This window comes from Saccoglossus kowalevskii, chromosome 7 (assembly GCF_978046115.1).
Source record: "Saccoglossus kowalevskii chromosome 7, keSacKowa6.1, whole genome shotgun sequence".
In the NCBI taxonomy this organism is placed as follows: domain Eukaryota; kingdom Metazoa; phylum Hemichordata; class Enteropneusta; family Harrimaniidae; genus Saccoglossus; species Saccoglossus kowalevskii.
This window is the reverse complement of record NC_140647.1, coordinates 14,430,434-14,446,954: the sequence shown is the minus strand read 5'-3', so window position 1 is coordinate 14,446,954 and position 16,521 is coordinate 14,430,434. Positions and strand designations below refer to the sequence as shown.

Below are 16,521 nucleotides of genomic sequence, written 5' to 3'. Positions count from 1 at the left end.
GCGCGAAAAATAAAAGTTAACCCGCCAACCGTATTTTCTCTAAACCACGCCCACTGACAAGAAGTCTTACAAAATGGAAACTGCCGGAGGTGACTCGTTCCGAACGCCTCCTAGGGAATATCAACTCAAATGGTGGCTAGAAAATATTGACCACAAGATAGAGAAGTATGATACTGGTCTGCGACGTTCTGGAGATACCAGTTTATGTACAATAAAAAAAAAATAACGGCTTAAGATATTCAGAAAATTTTACCAGGAATTCCATCAGGTCACAAGAGACTCCTACTTTATGGAAGCAGGCAAGTTACGTACGGCAACTTGAATCAAGCTGAACTTTATAATGCCTATGTTACATCGTTTAACGAAGACACTGCTGGTAATTTGAAATCTCAAGCAGTTTCCAAGTGTACCCCCACAACAAAACACAAACACTGCTACGTGTACTGCTGACAGTGCTCCACGTCAACGTAAAAAATATATTCCCAGTCTCCCCGAAAATCACATCACTTCAGTTCTTGTCACGAGAAGTACGTGTCATCAATCGAAAGAATCAAAGCCGATAAAGAATCTCTTCAATGTTTCGATCAACTCTAAGTCACCATCCTCAAGTTATGGTAATATCGTCTTTTGTCTTTGCTTGCTCTGCATAATAATAAACTTCGCCATATTTTGTGGATCCGGGCCCTTATCGTGAAACGAAACTTTCCTGCTATTTCACGAAAAGAAGAAAAATTACCAGTGATCGGACCATCACCACACAATATAATTTCGTTAATAATCATATTTTCAACCTCTTCTGATGATTTTGACCCTCTCTTCAATATTTTACCGACTGCAGTACCGGTATTAGCCAAATAAAACTTATTTATTCTGTGGGCGTGGTTTAGAGTGGGGACGGTTGGCGGGTTGACTTTTATTTTTCGCGCGTCAACCTTTTCACGTAGATGTTTTGACTTGACAAGTTGTTTGACAGCTCGCAAAAAGATTGTGCGATGCGCACCGTCGGCGGCGCCTTTTTTATGACGCTTTGAACACTTAGTCAATTTGAGCAGTAACAGGATATTTGAGGGGCAGAAACAAATCTTGTGGCTTTGGCATCTAAAGGTATATTATTTAAATATTTCATTTTTTTTTTAACTATGAGTAGATGAAAAGCAAAGCAGCACATATATTTTTGTAAGTGTATAAGTTTTGACAAAGAAATCACACATCGTGTCTATACACATCATACACACAACTGTGGAGGCATTACTGCTACACATTTAGAAACAAATGTTTGCTAAACGATACATGTCTCTCATTATGTACCTTATGACACGTTTTCAGACATTTGTGTTGTTTACACGGCAACTCCTTACCGCAAGGTCGGCCACATGATATGTCCTTGATATGACATGCAATATTACTACGCAACTGAAAAAAAAGAAAGAAGTACAAATTGATTTGAAATAACTACATTATGATGGAAATATTTACAAAACAGACAGTGTGTTGTTCATAACACCAATGTTTTCTGGTCTCACTTTTTTGTGCTATTAATGTATGGTAAACACCAAACATTTTGTATTTTGAATTACAGATCTTCAAATATACTGAAAATTTTCGTTTAACAATTACCTGGTATTAATAACAGTGACCAATAACAAATTCACTCGATATTAAGATGCAAACTAAAATAAAGTATGCTATCATGTATCACATGTGCACTTTTTGATCTTAACAAAAAGTGAGGAGACAATAACGATATTCTAAAGTCACCTGATACAAACACATTCTGTCACCAATCTCATCATGCCATGCTCTGTTTAATATGTTGTTACCTTAGTACTGCAACCCTCACACCAGACGAGATACCAGATTTTCTACTTTTTCCATATTTGTTTAGTAGTTTTAATTTTAGAATGTGATGGGATGAGACACTGACATACTGTAAAATGACTAATTTTCACTGGGTTTAAATTTCGCTGATTTACCATTTCAGGCATATTCAGTGGGTTTTAAATTCACGGTTTTGTCATTTAGATAAATGTGTTCTATGCTAAATTTGACATATTTATACTTGGTTTAAATTTAACACATTTTCCAGTCAGGGAAATAAGCAAAATTACAACCCAGTGAATAATTAATCCTTTTACAGTAGTGAAATGAACAATCTTCTGATGCAATAATGCATCATAAATTGACTGATGCATCTGAATATTTAGCCATCAGTCGTCAATTTTTTTCGGCTTTCACAAAATCTAACTCACACTATTGTTATCATTTTCCACCAAACTTTTATCAAGATTTATAGTCAATTGGAAATTACAATGTTTTGGTTCAAAATTATGAGGAAAATTAAAGAAAAATACACAAACTTTTTGCAATATGTTGCATCAAAGTTCTGGCAAGTAATCATGTTACATCATTTTCCTGCAAATCTTTATGTAACAATACAGTACAGCCTACCTCATGGCCTCCCATACAACGTCGCTGTACAAGCTGCGTACATGGTGGACACCTCTCATCACTGTGACAGTTATGCATAATGGGATGCTCGCAATCATGTTGTCTTGAACACGGTTGATTACATTCTGGTGGCTTGGTACCGCACGGTATTGGTGGAAAGATTATCTCAATACCGCAGTGACAAGGAAGCTCGTCAAAACCTGTGTACAAATGGAGGTATATTTAAAACCACTAAGACAAACTTATTGTTAATTCCACATTCTGTTTAATGTTGGTTGATTTATTGGCTAGTCATCAAGTTGCACATCTGCATCATACACTATGGAATGCACATCAAATGTGTATGTCACAGCATTTACAGGTGGAGATAAACACATACAAGCACGCACAGATATACAAAGATCAAAACATTAGTTCATGTTTTCGGGCTTTGTCCAAATGGGAACTGATAAACACACCCAGTGTTACCATAGCAACCAGAAAATTAGGTTCTGAATAAAATCAGTATAAGTGCCTACGATGACATTTTTGTTACAATTACAAGATTACATTACATGAAATGTGTGTGGCACAGCATATTGCTGAAGTCTACTATCACTTTTCAACAGGAAGCTATGGTTTACAAACACAGACCCTAGCAGATTTGGTCACATTTCACAAAATGATCCTGCAACATTTTTCCATATTTTGTTTTAAAAGTATTTGATCAAGACCTTTAGGCAATGAGAAATAAAAAAATAAATAAAAGTAAATAATGTTTTTATTGGCAGGAAAATGCAGGCACTCAAGGGGTTATTCATGATGTGCAAGTTCAAAAATTGAGTGCTTTTGTGTAAAATGGATTGGTATTCAAGTAATTTGGAATTTTATAAGATCTGTATTTAACGACATGATCCTTTCAGTATTGTGGATTTACCTGCTTGCCAACACTGTTCACAGTTGCCAGTATGACATGGTTCTTCACAACGATGTAAACCACAACTTAGTTTTCTACCACACACTACGGGGCATTTATGATCTTTATCCTACAGGAGACACATAAATACATAAACTACTGCAAATATACCAGTAATGAGTGCTAAATCTATCAGTCATATACCAGGCAATATTTCTGTAAACAATGTCTAAAACATAGCTCAGTATACTGTAGAATACTTTATTTTCGCCATTTTCGCTGAAGGGATGATTTCGTGAAAATAAAATCCAGCGAATATACTTTTTTCCTATATTCCCATTAAGGCCACACTGATTTAATTTTATGGATGACATCCTCTGAAGACCCCAAAACTAATGCGAGAGGGCGAAAAAAAAAAAAAATCGGCCAAAAAAAAAATGCTGCTAAAACCACAGGATTACGGAGCTATTATTACGAATTTAACCTCAGTGTATCAAAAAAACAACAAGTCTTTATTTGTAGGAGGCACATGTCGATGTACACATTTCGTACTGTATTACTGTCACAGGTATTATCACCTTTGATTTTGAAAAGGCAAGAGGATAAGGCAGATGTTAGCTTTGCCAAAGGCATACACATCAACTCAATAATAAAGAAAAACTTACTGTGTTGTATTGAAAAAAATAATTAATTAAAAATGAACAATAAGTTTGTCAACAGCAACCTGGAAATTAACTTCTTTGACATTAAAACTACAGCTTTTAAAGTGACACTTCAGATAGACTAAGTGTAGACACAAATGCTCTAGAACTACTTCAACTATGTAACAAATTATAAGAGGCTCGATATTGAAAAAAAAACACCAACGTCACCCCCCGTAAGGGAACTTCGGCCAAGGAGCTTCTGCTGCTTTCGTTGCAGTTTTGTCGACTTCAATGCGGACAAAGCAACCGAACTGATTTGTCGCCTGACCGACTTTTAGGCCACCATACACCTCCACTCCTCTCCCATTTCTCTCATCATTGCAGAAGAAACGCGGGACAGCCACTCTGGACAATATGTTCTCAAAGTAGTCTGGGCGAAACTCGCTTGCCGCTACCGACCTCTCGTATAGCTGTGTAAACGTCTCCCTGGCCAACGTCAATTGCGTACCAGTCTACAACAATCCCTCCGTTTCACCTCTGAACTTGTATGCTCACGTATTTTGGTGGTGTGGTCGCCATGTTGGATCATTTATGGCAAAATTTGCATGTTTTGAAGCAAACTCTTTTCCATAGGTCCTTGTGCTTTACGTAATGCGCATCTAACTGTGCGGAGTTTGGTTTTGGAGTAGTCCAAAACGAGTTTTACGACAAGTCGGTGCTTTGCGACAATATGAGTCGGCAAGTTCTGGGCAGAAAACCGATCTGTGGAGACTCGTTGTCGGAGATTTTTTTTTTTTTTTTTGAGAACAGGCGAAAACTAATGCGCGCGCGGATGTCATCCATAAAATTAAATCGGTGTAGCCTAAACTCATAAAAAAAATCAGTGAAAATAAATTCCACACAAAACGCTCAAAAAGCCTTTTCCGCGAAAATAAAGTATTCCACAGTATTAGATTTTGTAATTTTATTAATTGCTGAGTTGTGAAGCTATTCAGTATGTAACATTTCATCAGAAAATTAATTAATTTGACCACAGGCAGGTAAACCATTAATTTACATACAGTAGACCTTGAGCAGAGAAAGTTCCAACTCAATGTTTTTTTTCTAAAATATTCTAAGATTATTCGAAAATGATGATGAGAGAGAAAGTGCATTTTCCATGTAGTGATATTGAGCTTTTTTTTATTGAAACAAAGAAACAAATGATGGTGTAATTTAACATGATTTTCTATACAAATAAAAATGTAAATCTATTTAGTTATTAATTATTCCTCCTTCCAATTTAATTTTAACTAAAAAAAAAATCTGGAATTTGTACTTCTCAGCAGCAGCCTCTACTCACCACACAGCACCTTTGATGGCAGCGATGCCTACCACACTGTCTTTTCTTGTTGCATCGCTTATCACATGACGGTGGTTGCGATGTGACGGCAAACTCAGCACATGGTATATCTTTATCAGTGTAACCACATCTACAATTAACAGTGGATATCCCTGTACATGGTCCACAGACACCATCATGACAGGTATATTGACATGCATGGGGTTTATCTAGGGATAGAGACAGAAAAGACACATAGACATTAGCATACATATATCCAGTATCCCTTTAGCTAATATCAAAATGTAATGGCACCTTCTTATGGACAACTCGAGACCAAGTGTGGTGTATGTTATATTGCACGAAAGTTCGCCAGAGAAACACAAACAACAAGACTGATTCTGAGCTGTCATGAATGTAACTAACTTTATTTTCAATGTGCATGCATGAACCTTATTCCGCAACAATGATAATAGATAACAGTAGGATATACAAAATATCAGTGTACCTAATGAAACATCTTTAAAATACTCCAGGATTTACTTTTTATTCTAGCAGCAAATGGGTGTTTTCGATTGAAACAGTCTTAACCTTTTCACCACAAGTTTTCCTTTTTTTATCACAAATTCACAAAATATTTCTGTTTATAAGTTTGCACTTTTCCTCAGAAGATTTGGACAAAAATAGACATTTTTTTTAGTAAAAATGAAAATTTACTAAAATTTTTAGCGGCTTCTAATACAGATTTTATAGTACTTGTTTAATTCGATTATTACAGTAGTAATTACCTTCCAAAGTAAGGGAGAAGTGCATTATACAAAAGTACGATCATGGCCTACTTGTATATCGTACATTTTGTACGATGCGAGGCAAGTTAAAAATAGCCCCACCATTAATGAACCATCTATAGATTTCATAGCAGAATATCCACGTGATATTATTACAAACCTGCAGTGCCACAAGTGAGTTTCTTATTACATATATTATCACATGTTGGTATGGGATCAGTGCAAGATGTCCTGGTTTTACCACCGGGTAAGAGAGATGACAGCGGTGTCTGACCACATGGACAGTGTGTGACACTAGACGGCAGAAAGCTACAAGAACCACATGGACCCGGGTGGCATAGTTTCTCACAAGTGTGATTGTTGCACGACAGTTGCCTGCAGTAAAATGAAAATAATACTAAGTTAAAAATTCAGAAGAAACCTCAACCCTCATGTGGCCAAGTCAATGTCAAAGTACATGGAGGTTGACAAGATTACATAGTCAAAGCAAAGAAAATCAAAGAAAGCTTAGAAAGAACTCCCGTGTGCTGAGAGTATTGGAGACACATTAAAAATTTATTCAAAATTACTTGAACTTGAGATATTGATGGAAACGCAGAAAACTAATTATGCAAATAAGGTAACTAATATGAACAGATTTAAGTGTAAAACTAATAAGGTCTGCACAATGTACTAAGTTTCATTGACATGTGATTAGAACCAACAAATTATTAATTAATATGCTAATTAGAGAATTAATATGAACAGATTTTAACCCAAAATTAATCAGGCTGTCTATTGTTCTAGAGCATTTATGTACCAAGTTTTATTCAAATGTGATGATCAATACTTGAGATATCAGTATTAATTAATTATGTTAATTAGGTGATTAAGAAGCATAAATATTTACCAAAAACTAATATGGTGTATAGTCCTAGGTTCATTGAAATGTGATGAGTACTCTTTAAAAGTTTCATTAAAATCCAATGAGTAGTTTTTTAGACATCAGTGCAACAGCCATGGAACAGCAAAAAATTAAATTATGCAAATTAGGTTATTAATATGCACAATTATTTATCCCAAAATTAATCAGGTCTCTGCATAGTCCTAGAAGATCTATGTCGCAAGTTTCATTGAAATGTGATGATTAGTACTTGAGATATCAGGTGAAAAGCTGAAAATTAACTAAGTATGCTAATAGGGTGATTAATATGCATAAATATTTACCCAACAAATAATTAGGTCTCTGCACAGTCCTCAAGTAACTATGTACCAAGTTTCATTGAAACGTGATCATTACTACTCGAAATATCAAAAGCTGAAAATTAATTATTAATATGTACTGCTGATATTACCCTAAAAACTATCAGGTCTGTGCAGTGTCATATGACATCTATGTACCAAGTTTTATTGAAATGTTATGATTAGTACTTGAGATATCAGTGGAAAAGTAAAAAATTGACTAACCATTATGCAAATTAGGTAATTAATATAAACAGATTTTTACCCAAAACTAATCAAATCTGCGCACTAGTTCAGAGCTTCCATGTGCCAAGTTTCATCAAAATCCAATGAGTGGTTTTTCAGATATTAGTGGAACAGTCATGGAACAGCTAAAAATCAGCTAATTATCATGCAAATTAAGTAATTAATATTCATGGATTTTTTCCAAAACCTAATCAACTCTGCGCATTATCCCAGAGCATCTATGTAGCAAGTTTCACCAAAATTTGATTAGTGGTTCTTGAGATAACGGTGGAACAAAAAAAGGGACATACATACATACATACATACACACATACATACATACATACCGGTACATACATACAGACATACATACATACAGACATACAGACAGGGTAACTGCAAAGACTCCCTTTCGTGCTTCGCACACGGGAGTCAAAAAGGATGATTATTTGCATCAGCAGCTGTGAGGAGTACACTGGGTAATGCCCTCTTTAGTGAGAATTGAAATCAAATCAGTAAACCACAGAAATCAGATAAGGAAAACCGTGATCTCTTTATCAATCTCCCTTGGAACATGGCAATATTCCTAGGAACATTGCCAGCAGTGTTTGTTTTAACTTCGGAACTTCAATCCCAACAACCTGATGCTCCTGGACACAACCCATTTTTAAACTTATGGATTTGAATTCAGAATGAAAGACTCAAAAATTGTGTGAAATACAAAAAGGATAGTTCCCTCTTTTCATCACACATTCACAAAATAGTCCTGTTTAAGTCTGCAATTTCCTTCAGAAGATTGGGACAAAAATAGCCAATATTTTTGAGTAGAAACTGAAAATTTACTCAAATTTTGTCTGTCTGCTTCAAAATTAGGGTTCATTTCCAGAAATATACAAAAGTATACAAAAAAAAGTGCAGACATGAGAAAGTCCGGTGGTGAAATGGTTAAATTCTGTCAAATATTATAGGACTTTCAATATGCAAATGAGTTGCTAATTTACATCAAACACACTAGCAATATTCCTAGAAATATTACAATGTTGCAAGGATGGTTTTCCTCATCAGTTTATCACAGCGCTTGATGTAAATTTAAGATGAATGCATGTACAGTATGTGCTCTATTAGAAGCGCATTCACAATATAAGCGTGAATAAACCAAAATATATTTATTGTATGTAGGATTATGAAAATGTGACATATTGATATAATGGTGTTAACTTGATTCTTTCAAATGTCTCTGTATATCAGTAATATGCACTATTCTTTCCACTGAAGTCAAATTCATGAACATCATTAACGTCAAATTACCTCGCACATTTCTCCTGACAGGAGAAGAACCCCGGTCCATCACCTGGTGGTTCCATCTTTGTACCGCATACAACCTCCCTATTCGATCGCCCACAATAACATTCTGAAATTCATCAATAACTGAATTTTTCAATTCAACAATTATGCAAAGTGATCATTTAACCATACCATTTTAATAGATCAATATTTTACCAATTTTTCTGAACATTCAATTTTTTACAAATTTTTATTAAAGGTGGCTAACTAACATTTTGATAATTTCCCTGACATACCAGTGGAGAGCGCCCTCTAGAGATGTAACCACTACATTTTGATTTAAAAACAAAAATGACAAACTGAAAATAAAAGGACATTAATTGGCTCCAAGGCATCTGTGGTTGTCATGACAACAGGCAGATGTACGCAGCAAACCACATTTATCTTAAGTTATTTTGTGTAGCAAAAATGTGTAAAGTCACTGATTAGTACATCTCATCATTGAGAACATAAAGTGTAAAATCAGTTTGAACTGAATTCAAATTTTGCCTGTCTGAGCATGTTACAGCACATACATGCAATGCACTATGGGAATATTGTACATAATGAAAAATATTATCACAATCACTAAATTATATTTTAAATTTTTGAAATGATTTCATAATACTGCACTCTTTTTCGAGGGGGGTGCTCGGGTAAGCGCCCACCCCTACAAAATCGTGATTTTCTGAGTTGAGGCCCCTGGGCGCTAACACGGTCGAGTACGGTATTCCACAGTAGTAGGATTTATGTCAATAATTCATTATATTATAGAATTTTTTCATCTGTCACCAAGCAAATTTTTTAAATATGAAGAAGTATCTCATAATAGACAATAATTTCCAGTTTCCTGCATGAACACATAATAATAAAAGAATGATGAACATATTTATGATCTCCAATTCGGCTTGAATCTTCTTCATATATCATACTTTAATAATTATAATATTAATTTCTTCACATATATTGACTAGGCTGAGGTAATACACACTGACCCACCTTGCTTATTCATCACAGTACAATCTTTGCAACTTGCGGCATGGCAGACTTCTTCACAGCTATGTAGACCACAATTCAATGTTTTACCACAGATGGCGTCACAGTGGATTGCACTCACAGTTCCACAGCGAATAGGTTTTCTAAATTATACTCATTAAGGTGGAATAACACACAAAGTAACTTTCATGGTGACATGTTACATGTACTGTAAAATGACTAATTTAGCGCATTTTCCAGTCAGCAAAATACGCAAAATTAAAACCCAGCAAATAATTTATCCTTTTACAATACCTATGTAATCATGATCCTAGAGGGCAGTATTAATACTTTCCACTAATGCACAAATAAAATGCACAGAAAAAATTTCAGGAAGTACTCCACAGTGCACACAATTTAAATGTACTTGACATGATGACCTCTACCCTGCACAAAGCATGCTGTAATGTCTATAATATAGGATACTCAGATTTACCACACACACACTTCTTAGTGATAGTTATAGGACAACTCGGGCATGGACCAGGATGACATAATCTGTGAAACAAAACAAAAATAACCATGGGTGAATTAGAAGCCTACACATGGGGGAAAAAAGTCATACGCAACTGGTGCTGACACCCCATCCCCCCCAACAAAAAAATATGATGCACAATTTTGAAAATTACAAACCAACAAGCCAGTAGGCTGGTTGGCGATCCGCTCCGCTCAAAAACAAGCTATATGTTTTTGGCTGTTTCCATGGTGTGACATAAACGTGAAGCTAACGTCGGTTTATATCTAAATGGGCCCGTATACGAAGTTTGCAAAAAACATTCAGTCTTTAGAAGTCACTTAGTTTATTACTAGGACGTATTCTGCTGTTACATTTATTATTTCCAACCGTTTTGCGATAGTATTTTCTAGAATGAAGGCAGCATTTAAAGTTCATTCAAAGTTCAAAGTTACGTTGGGATTACGTTGATACAGTGTAATGTCGGCGCCGGTGATCTCCTACCAGTGTACAACGTAGCCAAAATAAAAAGCATGGTCATTTGAACACTGCTATTACAAAACTGGTAGGAGGTAATACATTTGGGGCGAAAGTATTCAAAAATCAGTTTTTGGATGTTGCAATGGCAATGGTGGGCCAGGATTTTTTTCCAATTAGTGACGGTACGACCTACCTGTGAAGTATGAACAAAATCAACCAAGCCGAAAAAGTCACAGAGGAGTTAAAAGCCGTTGCTGGTGAAAAGTTACCCCAAATTTGGGATCAAATTTCTCGGTAATGAAAAAAGATATCAAAAATTCCTAACAAATAGTAACTTTGTGCCACACTCAAGCTGAGTAGAATGAGCTATGTCTGAAGTGTTTTATCCTAAATTTGTAGGAGGAGATACATTTGGCGCGAAGCTTCAGATTTTTCCTAATAACTAGGGTGAAGGTGTGACCTACCTGCCAAGTTTGAAAGAAATCGGCCAAGCCAAAAAAATCACAGAAGAAATCATACGCGAAAACACTGGAAATGTACACACACAGACAGACACACACACACACAGACACAGACACACACACAAAACGACAAAAGTGATTATAAGGGCAATCCTAGCGGAGCGGACCGCCAATAACTAGTTCAGTTCACATTTTTAGGTGCATTTGTTTACATTTCCACTTGTAAGTTACTTGGTTTTTGTATACAATGTTTTAAGTTCACTCATGTCCATGTCCAGTCCAGGGTGTGTAGTTTGTTATTGCAATTTTGACACTTGTAAAGCGTTAGTTTTAATGAGAAATGTAGTTTTCAAAACTCGTAAACTTAAAGTTCATGTTATAGTATATTATATTATCGATCATAAATTAAAATCATAATTTTATGAACAGACATGTTAAATAGTACTTGTTGCACCCATCGGAGTGTTGCATACTGAAAAATTTTTCAAGTTTCTAGCTATGCAAATTTGAGAAACACCCAATCACAATCTTTGTGTCATTGGCATGTGACCTGATATAACCAATGAGGCGTCAGCCAAATTTAAATTGTAAAACTTAGCTTAGACTTACATGTTACATTGATGAGGACATGGCGTATTGGAACGCTTTTTTTTACAAAGTTCACCGCAGCTATGTGCTGTCTCAGTTCTCACCCAGTTTGGATCCCGTACTTTACCTGCAAGGCAAAAAAACAAATGGTCGATAACAGATATATTCTAATACTGGAATAAATTAACCTAAATTAAAGGCTTATTGTAGTAATAAAAGTCCCATTCTTGAATACTATCAGCACAAAAAAATAATTGATAAATAATTTTATTATACATCTGTTATTGTAATGCCATAAGTTACAGCGTGCCATAATTTTGCGGTATTGCACTGGGTATTTTCATCCTACCATATTAGAAAGCGCAAATTCCAAATATGAAACGATTATGCATGTAAACTTCTTCTAATAATAAAAACAAGCATGGCAGCCCCCAATGTATGACAGAACCATACAAAGAAGTTTGCTAAATCTGGTCTAAACTTTTTGTATTTTGGCATTCCCATGACGTATCCTTGGTAGGAAAAGAAGTATAATAATAAGGTTATTACGAGGATATCGAAAAGTATGCACTCAGGCAGTACGGGGGCACGTCGACATCCGCTGCATTTTGGTCGATACTCTTGCTGTACTGTCTTCGTGCATACTTTTCGGAATCCGCGTAATAACCTCATAATATTAATGGGCTTTTGAACTGATGCTCAAAAAATATATTAAATTATTGAAAAAAAATAATTAAAACAATTAATTAAAGGCTGTTTAAGCCTGATGTACTTTTACATTGACTTGACGAGATAAAAGCTATTGCTATCTCGCATATACTGTAGAATACTTTATTTTCGCTTGGAATTTATTTTCGCTATTTTCGCTGAAGGGATGATTCCGTGAAAATAAAATCCAGCGAATATACTTTTTTTCCTATATTTCACATTAAACTCATCAGAAATCAGTGAAAATAAATTCCATACAAAACGCCCAAAAAGCCTTTTCAGCAAAAATTAATTCCAGCGAAAATAAAGTATTCCACAGTATGTATTTGTAACTTGAGTATTGCTGTAAGGGTTTACTGACCATAATTAGACTTACCACAAAAACATTCATAGACACTTGGTATCTTGGCACATACATTCTGACATGCTGGACACCTCCAACCATCCGCACTTTCAACTGTACAGTACACAATGTATAAAGTAAGCACGAAAGATTTCAGAGCATAAAACATTACTGACATAATAATATGTATCAAGAACTACAATCTAATTTCCACTGGTACGAAATGTACAATGTTTGTCTTCTGACTAGAAGAACATGACCAAACTTAAAGTACACAGCCAGTTAACACACAAATTTCAATAGTAGCCCATGCACGTGTTATTTCAGCGTGTACAAATTAAGCCCTGCAAGTTTTTAACCGACTTGTTCCACAATTTTGCCTGCTGACATTTCTAGAAAACTATATTTTATGATGGGTAATTTTTGCATCTATCATATGGTTTAGTTAGGAGAGTGTTAAAAATTGTATTCCAATTCCAACATTTGGTTATCATACTCTTTTAAAAATCAACTATGTGTCTTGAAGTATGTCGGAATATGAGATAACTGACTGTGTACCTTGTAGTGTAGACTTGCTTCCAAAATGTAAACAACTTCAGTTTAGTGTGGATGTAATGTTATTATTTTTTCATCACATCCTTGCTGAGCGACTGTGCTTTGATTGTACTGTATTCATGTTTATGTGATTAAAACAAAAGTATGCACATTATGGTGAAACTGATATATTTTTAGTATTGGCCAAAACGAGTACCTCAACTCAATAAACACAGAAATAAGAGATTCTATTGGTGACTTGCCTTGCCGTCTTGCCACAGGTGATCTCGCCCATTTTCTGATACAGTGCAAATGGAAGACTGTGTAGCAGCCTTGACAACTCCAGACAGCTGACTGGCACTTTATAGCATCACAGCACACCATGCACTCGTATGTGCCATCACTTAAGGCTTCAATCATTGATCCTGTAAATATTATTTACAATTATATTTTAGAAATAATTATCTGATAATGATTCTACATCATATGGAAACAGTGCTAAATCATTGAAAACTGTAAATGTACCTCAACGACATCACAGCCAAAAAATATAATTAATATCCATGGTTTTACCTGTCTGACTTTCTGCACTAGTTGTAGCACTATGAAAAGACTTTATGCCGCCTGCCTCCCTGTGTAGATTTTCAGAACTATTGGAGCGTGGTGAGGACAAACAATTCAGATATTTGCCTTTGCCACTTTTCTTATGGGTGTTTTTATCAGAATCAGCGGATTTGGCGTCTTTGAATCTTGTATCTTGTGGTCTTCTCGTCCAGTTTGCTTTAGCGCTCTGACGGTCTTTAGATGCAGACCCACCAACACCTTGTGGAACATCACTGCTGACCATCTCCACCTGAGATGGGGTGTTCTGTTCATCGCCTGGTCGCTCATGTGATCCAGATCTGCTTCTTCTTAAGCGTTCAAAAGAAAGAGATCTCCTTCTCCTCCTGTGTTTGTCACTGCCACTTCTCAGATCTTCGTTAGATAGTTTTGACTCCTTCCCTTTAGCTTTGTTTCGCCACTTTTTCTCACCATTGATTCTTTTATCCTCATTTTTGCCAAAATTGCTCTCAGTCAAACGGTCATATTGGTGTCTCTCAGGAGGTTGTCGGCTGGAATAGTGAAACTTTCCTTGTCTTATTAATTCTTTATCATGCTTTTCTTTATTCTTTCTTGAAACCATTGTATCTATCTCCTCGCAACTCTTGGCCATCCTGTCAGAGTTCCTTCTTTCATTTTCAGTCAATTCAGAATCAGAGGATACTTTGGTTTCAGATGTTTCCGCTTGTTGTTCTTCTGTATACCCACCTTCATGTTGGAGTATGGAGTCAACCGTGCGACCGCGACCTCTGTAGTTGTATTTCGGTCTAGCACCATATGTATGTTGTGAATTTCTATATTCTCCCAAATCTTCTCGCCACTCTGCATAGTTAGGTTCAAAGACATTACCTGTCTCTCTACTGGTACTGGCTCTACTCATACTATCTTGCTCGGTCGGATCATTTGGTCGTCTCCAAGACTTGTTTGATCGGGAATTCCATCCTCTTCTGTTGTTGAATTGCCCATGATGGTTAGACTGCACGTAGGGTTGGTGCATGTTATTTCCGGTTGTAAACCCGGCTTGTTGGTGGGCATGACCTCCAGTGTGATATCCACCCGATGAAGGATTGTAGTTTGGTGGATAATGGTAACCAGGAACATTATACTGCATAGGCTGAATTACAGGCTGTCTATAGTAGTGCTGTGGATAACTATTATAGGAGGGTGGTTCAAAATATTGAAGAGAGTGTCCACTGGGTTGGTGAGGATTTGCTGGAAATGTTGTCATCTGCTGATCATTAGTTTCAAAAGGCACTTGTTCGGAATAGGCTCCGTAATGAGTATTTCTTCCAGTTTGATCTGTATAAAGAAACACAGTACATGTAAATTAATATATATATGAAGCTATGTTTCTCAAACTACAGATAAAATACAATCGTGAATTATTCACGTCAATATAGATCAACTCAAGCACAACACATTACCTCAGTTTAGCAACTAAAACCTGTTAATTCAAGGATAAATTGCCAATAATAATTTATGATGCCCAAATACATGCCCATATTCTACGATGGAGCTATAACTTGACTGATTCTATACTTACCAGCTGAAAAAATAATAATGCCAAATTAAATTCTCCCGTTTCAAAAAATACAAAACAAAAATAGTCTCATGTAGAATACACTTTATATGCAAACAGAGACATTCTATATGCAATAGCCAAATCCTGTAGAGATGGATTCCAAGATATGACTGAAAAATTCATACAAATAATGAGTAATCAAAACACTTCATTAATCAAAGAAACCATAAAGTAAATTAAAAAGTGTTACTAGTACAACATAAGAAATGTATCACCGGTATAAATAAACTACTGGTACATATGCCATATTCTTACATATTGTAAATCTTTAATATTCAAGGACAGTTTTATGATTGCTCAACTATGTAAAAACTTTTATTAACCCCAAAAGAAAGTGAAGATGTTGGGTTTATCTCAAAAGTGTTGCCCATGACCCCAATTTTCCCATTTGCCTGCAGTGGGCGTGACCACCCAGATTGATTGGGGGGGGGGGGGCTGTGGTACAACAGTCAAAACCCAAGCCGTCGATGCCCCCCCCAAATTGACCTAATTTACTTGCTTCACAGCTTCAAATTAAACAATTACGTCTGTGATTGACACTTCCCCCTTGGACTCCGAGGGAATAACATGTTCCACAACAAGTGTTAAACCATAGACTGAAGATGAAGTTGTAGTTGTAGTTGGGTTGTGTACTTTTGCAAAAATATTAAAATTAATACAAATAAATCACTCGCAGTCCATCAACACGGAAATAACATTTTACCTTACCTGAGTCTGTCATGTTGGTAGAATGAACAGCTAATTCACGCCATTAAGTTTAAGTGTCACAGGAAGTTCCCTCATATTCTAAATTTAGCACCGAATATTGGTACATTTCAGCCAAAGTTGCCCAATGTCATGTGCGCCGCCATATTGCAATTTATTGCGCAAC

At 35.9% G+C, this 16,521-nt stretch overlaps 1 protein-coding gene across 1 annotated transcript in view; it reads right to left on the bottom strand.

Moving 5' to 3' along the window:
* LOC100372172 (transcriptional repressor NF-X1-like) overlaps positions 1–16,521 on the bottom strand; it is a 24,201-nt gene extending 7,680 nt beyond the window's left edge. Inside the window, exons 1-13 of the mRNA XM_078010608.2 lie at positions 16,359–16,521; positions 14,042–15,367; positions 13,732–13,893; positions 12,968–13,048; positions 11,905–12,010; positions 10,327–10,398; positions 9,865–10,004; positions 8,851–8,953; positions 6,257–6,471; positions 5,330–5,538; positions 3,365–3,473; positions 2,449–2,648; positions 1,309–1,413 (exon numbers count right to left, since the gene is read on the bottom strand). Of these exons, the coding sequence (XP_077866734.1) occupies positions 1,309–1,413; positions 2,449–2,648; positions 3,365–3,473; positions 5,330–5,538; positions 6,257–6,471; positions 8,851–8,953; positions 9,865–10,004; positions 10,327–10,398; positions 11,905–12,010; positions 12,968–13,048; positions 13,732–13,893; positions 14,042–15,367; positions 16,359–16,371 (2,841 nt within the window). The 5' untranslated portion in view covers positions 16,372–16,521. The remainder of the gene's footprint in view (positions 1–1,308; positions 1,414–2,448; positions 2,649–3,364; positions 3,474–5,329; positions 5,539–6,256; positions 6,472–8,850; positions 8,954–9,864; positions 10,005–10,326; positions 10,399–11,904; positions 12,011–12,967; positions 13,049–13,731; positions 13,894–14,041; positions 15,368–16,358) is intronic.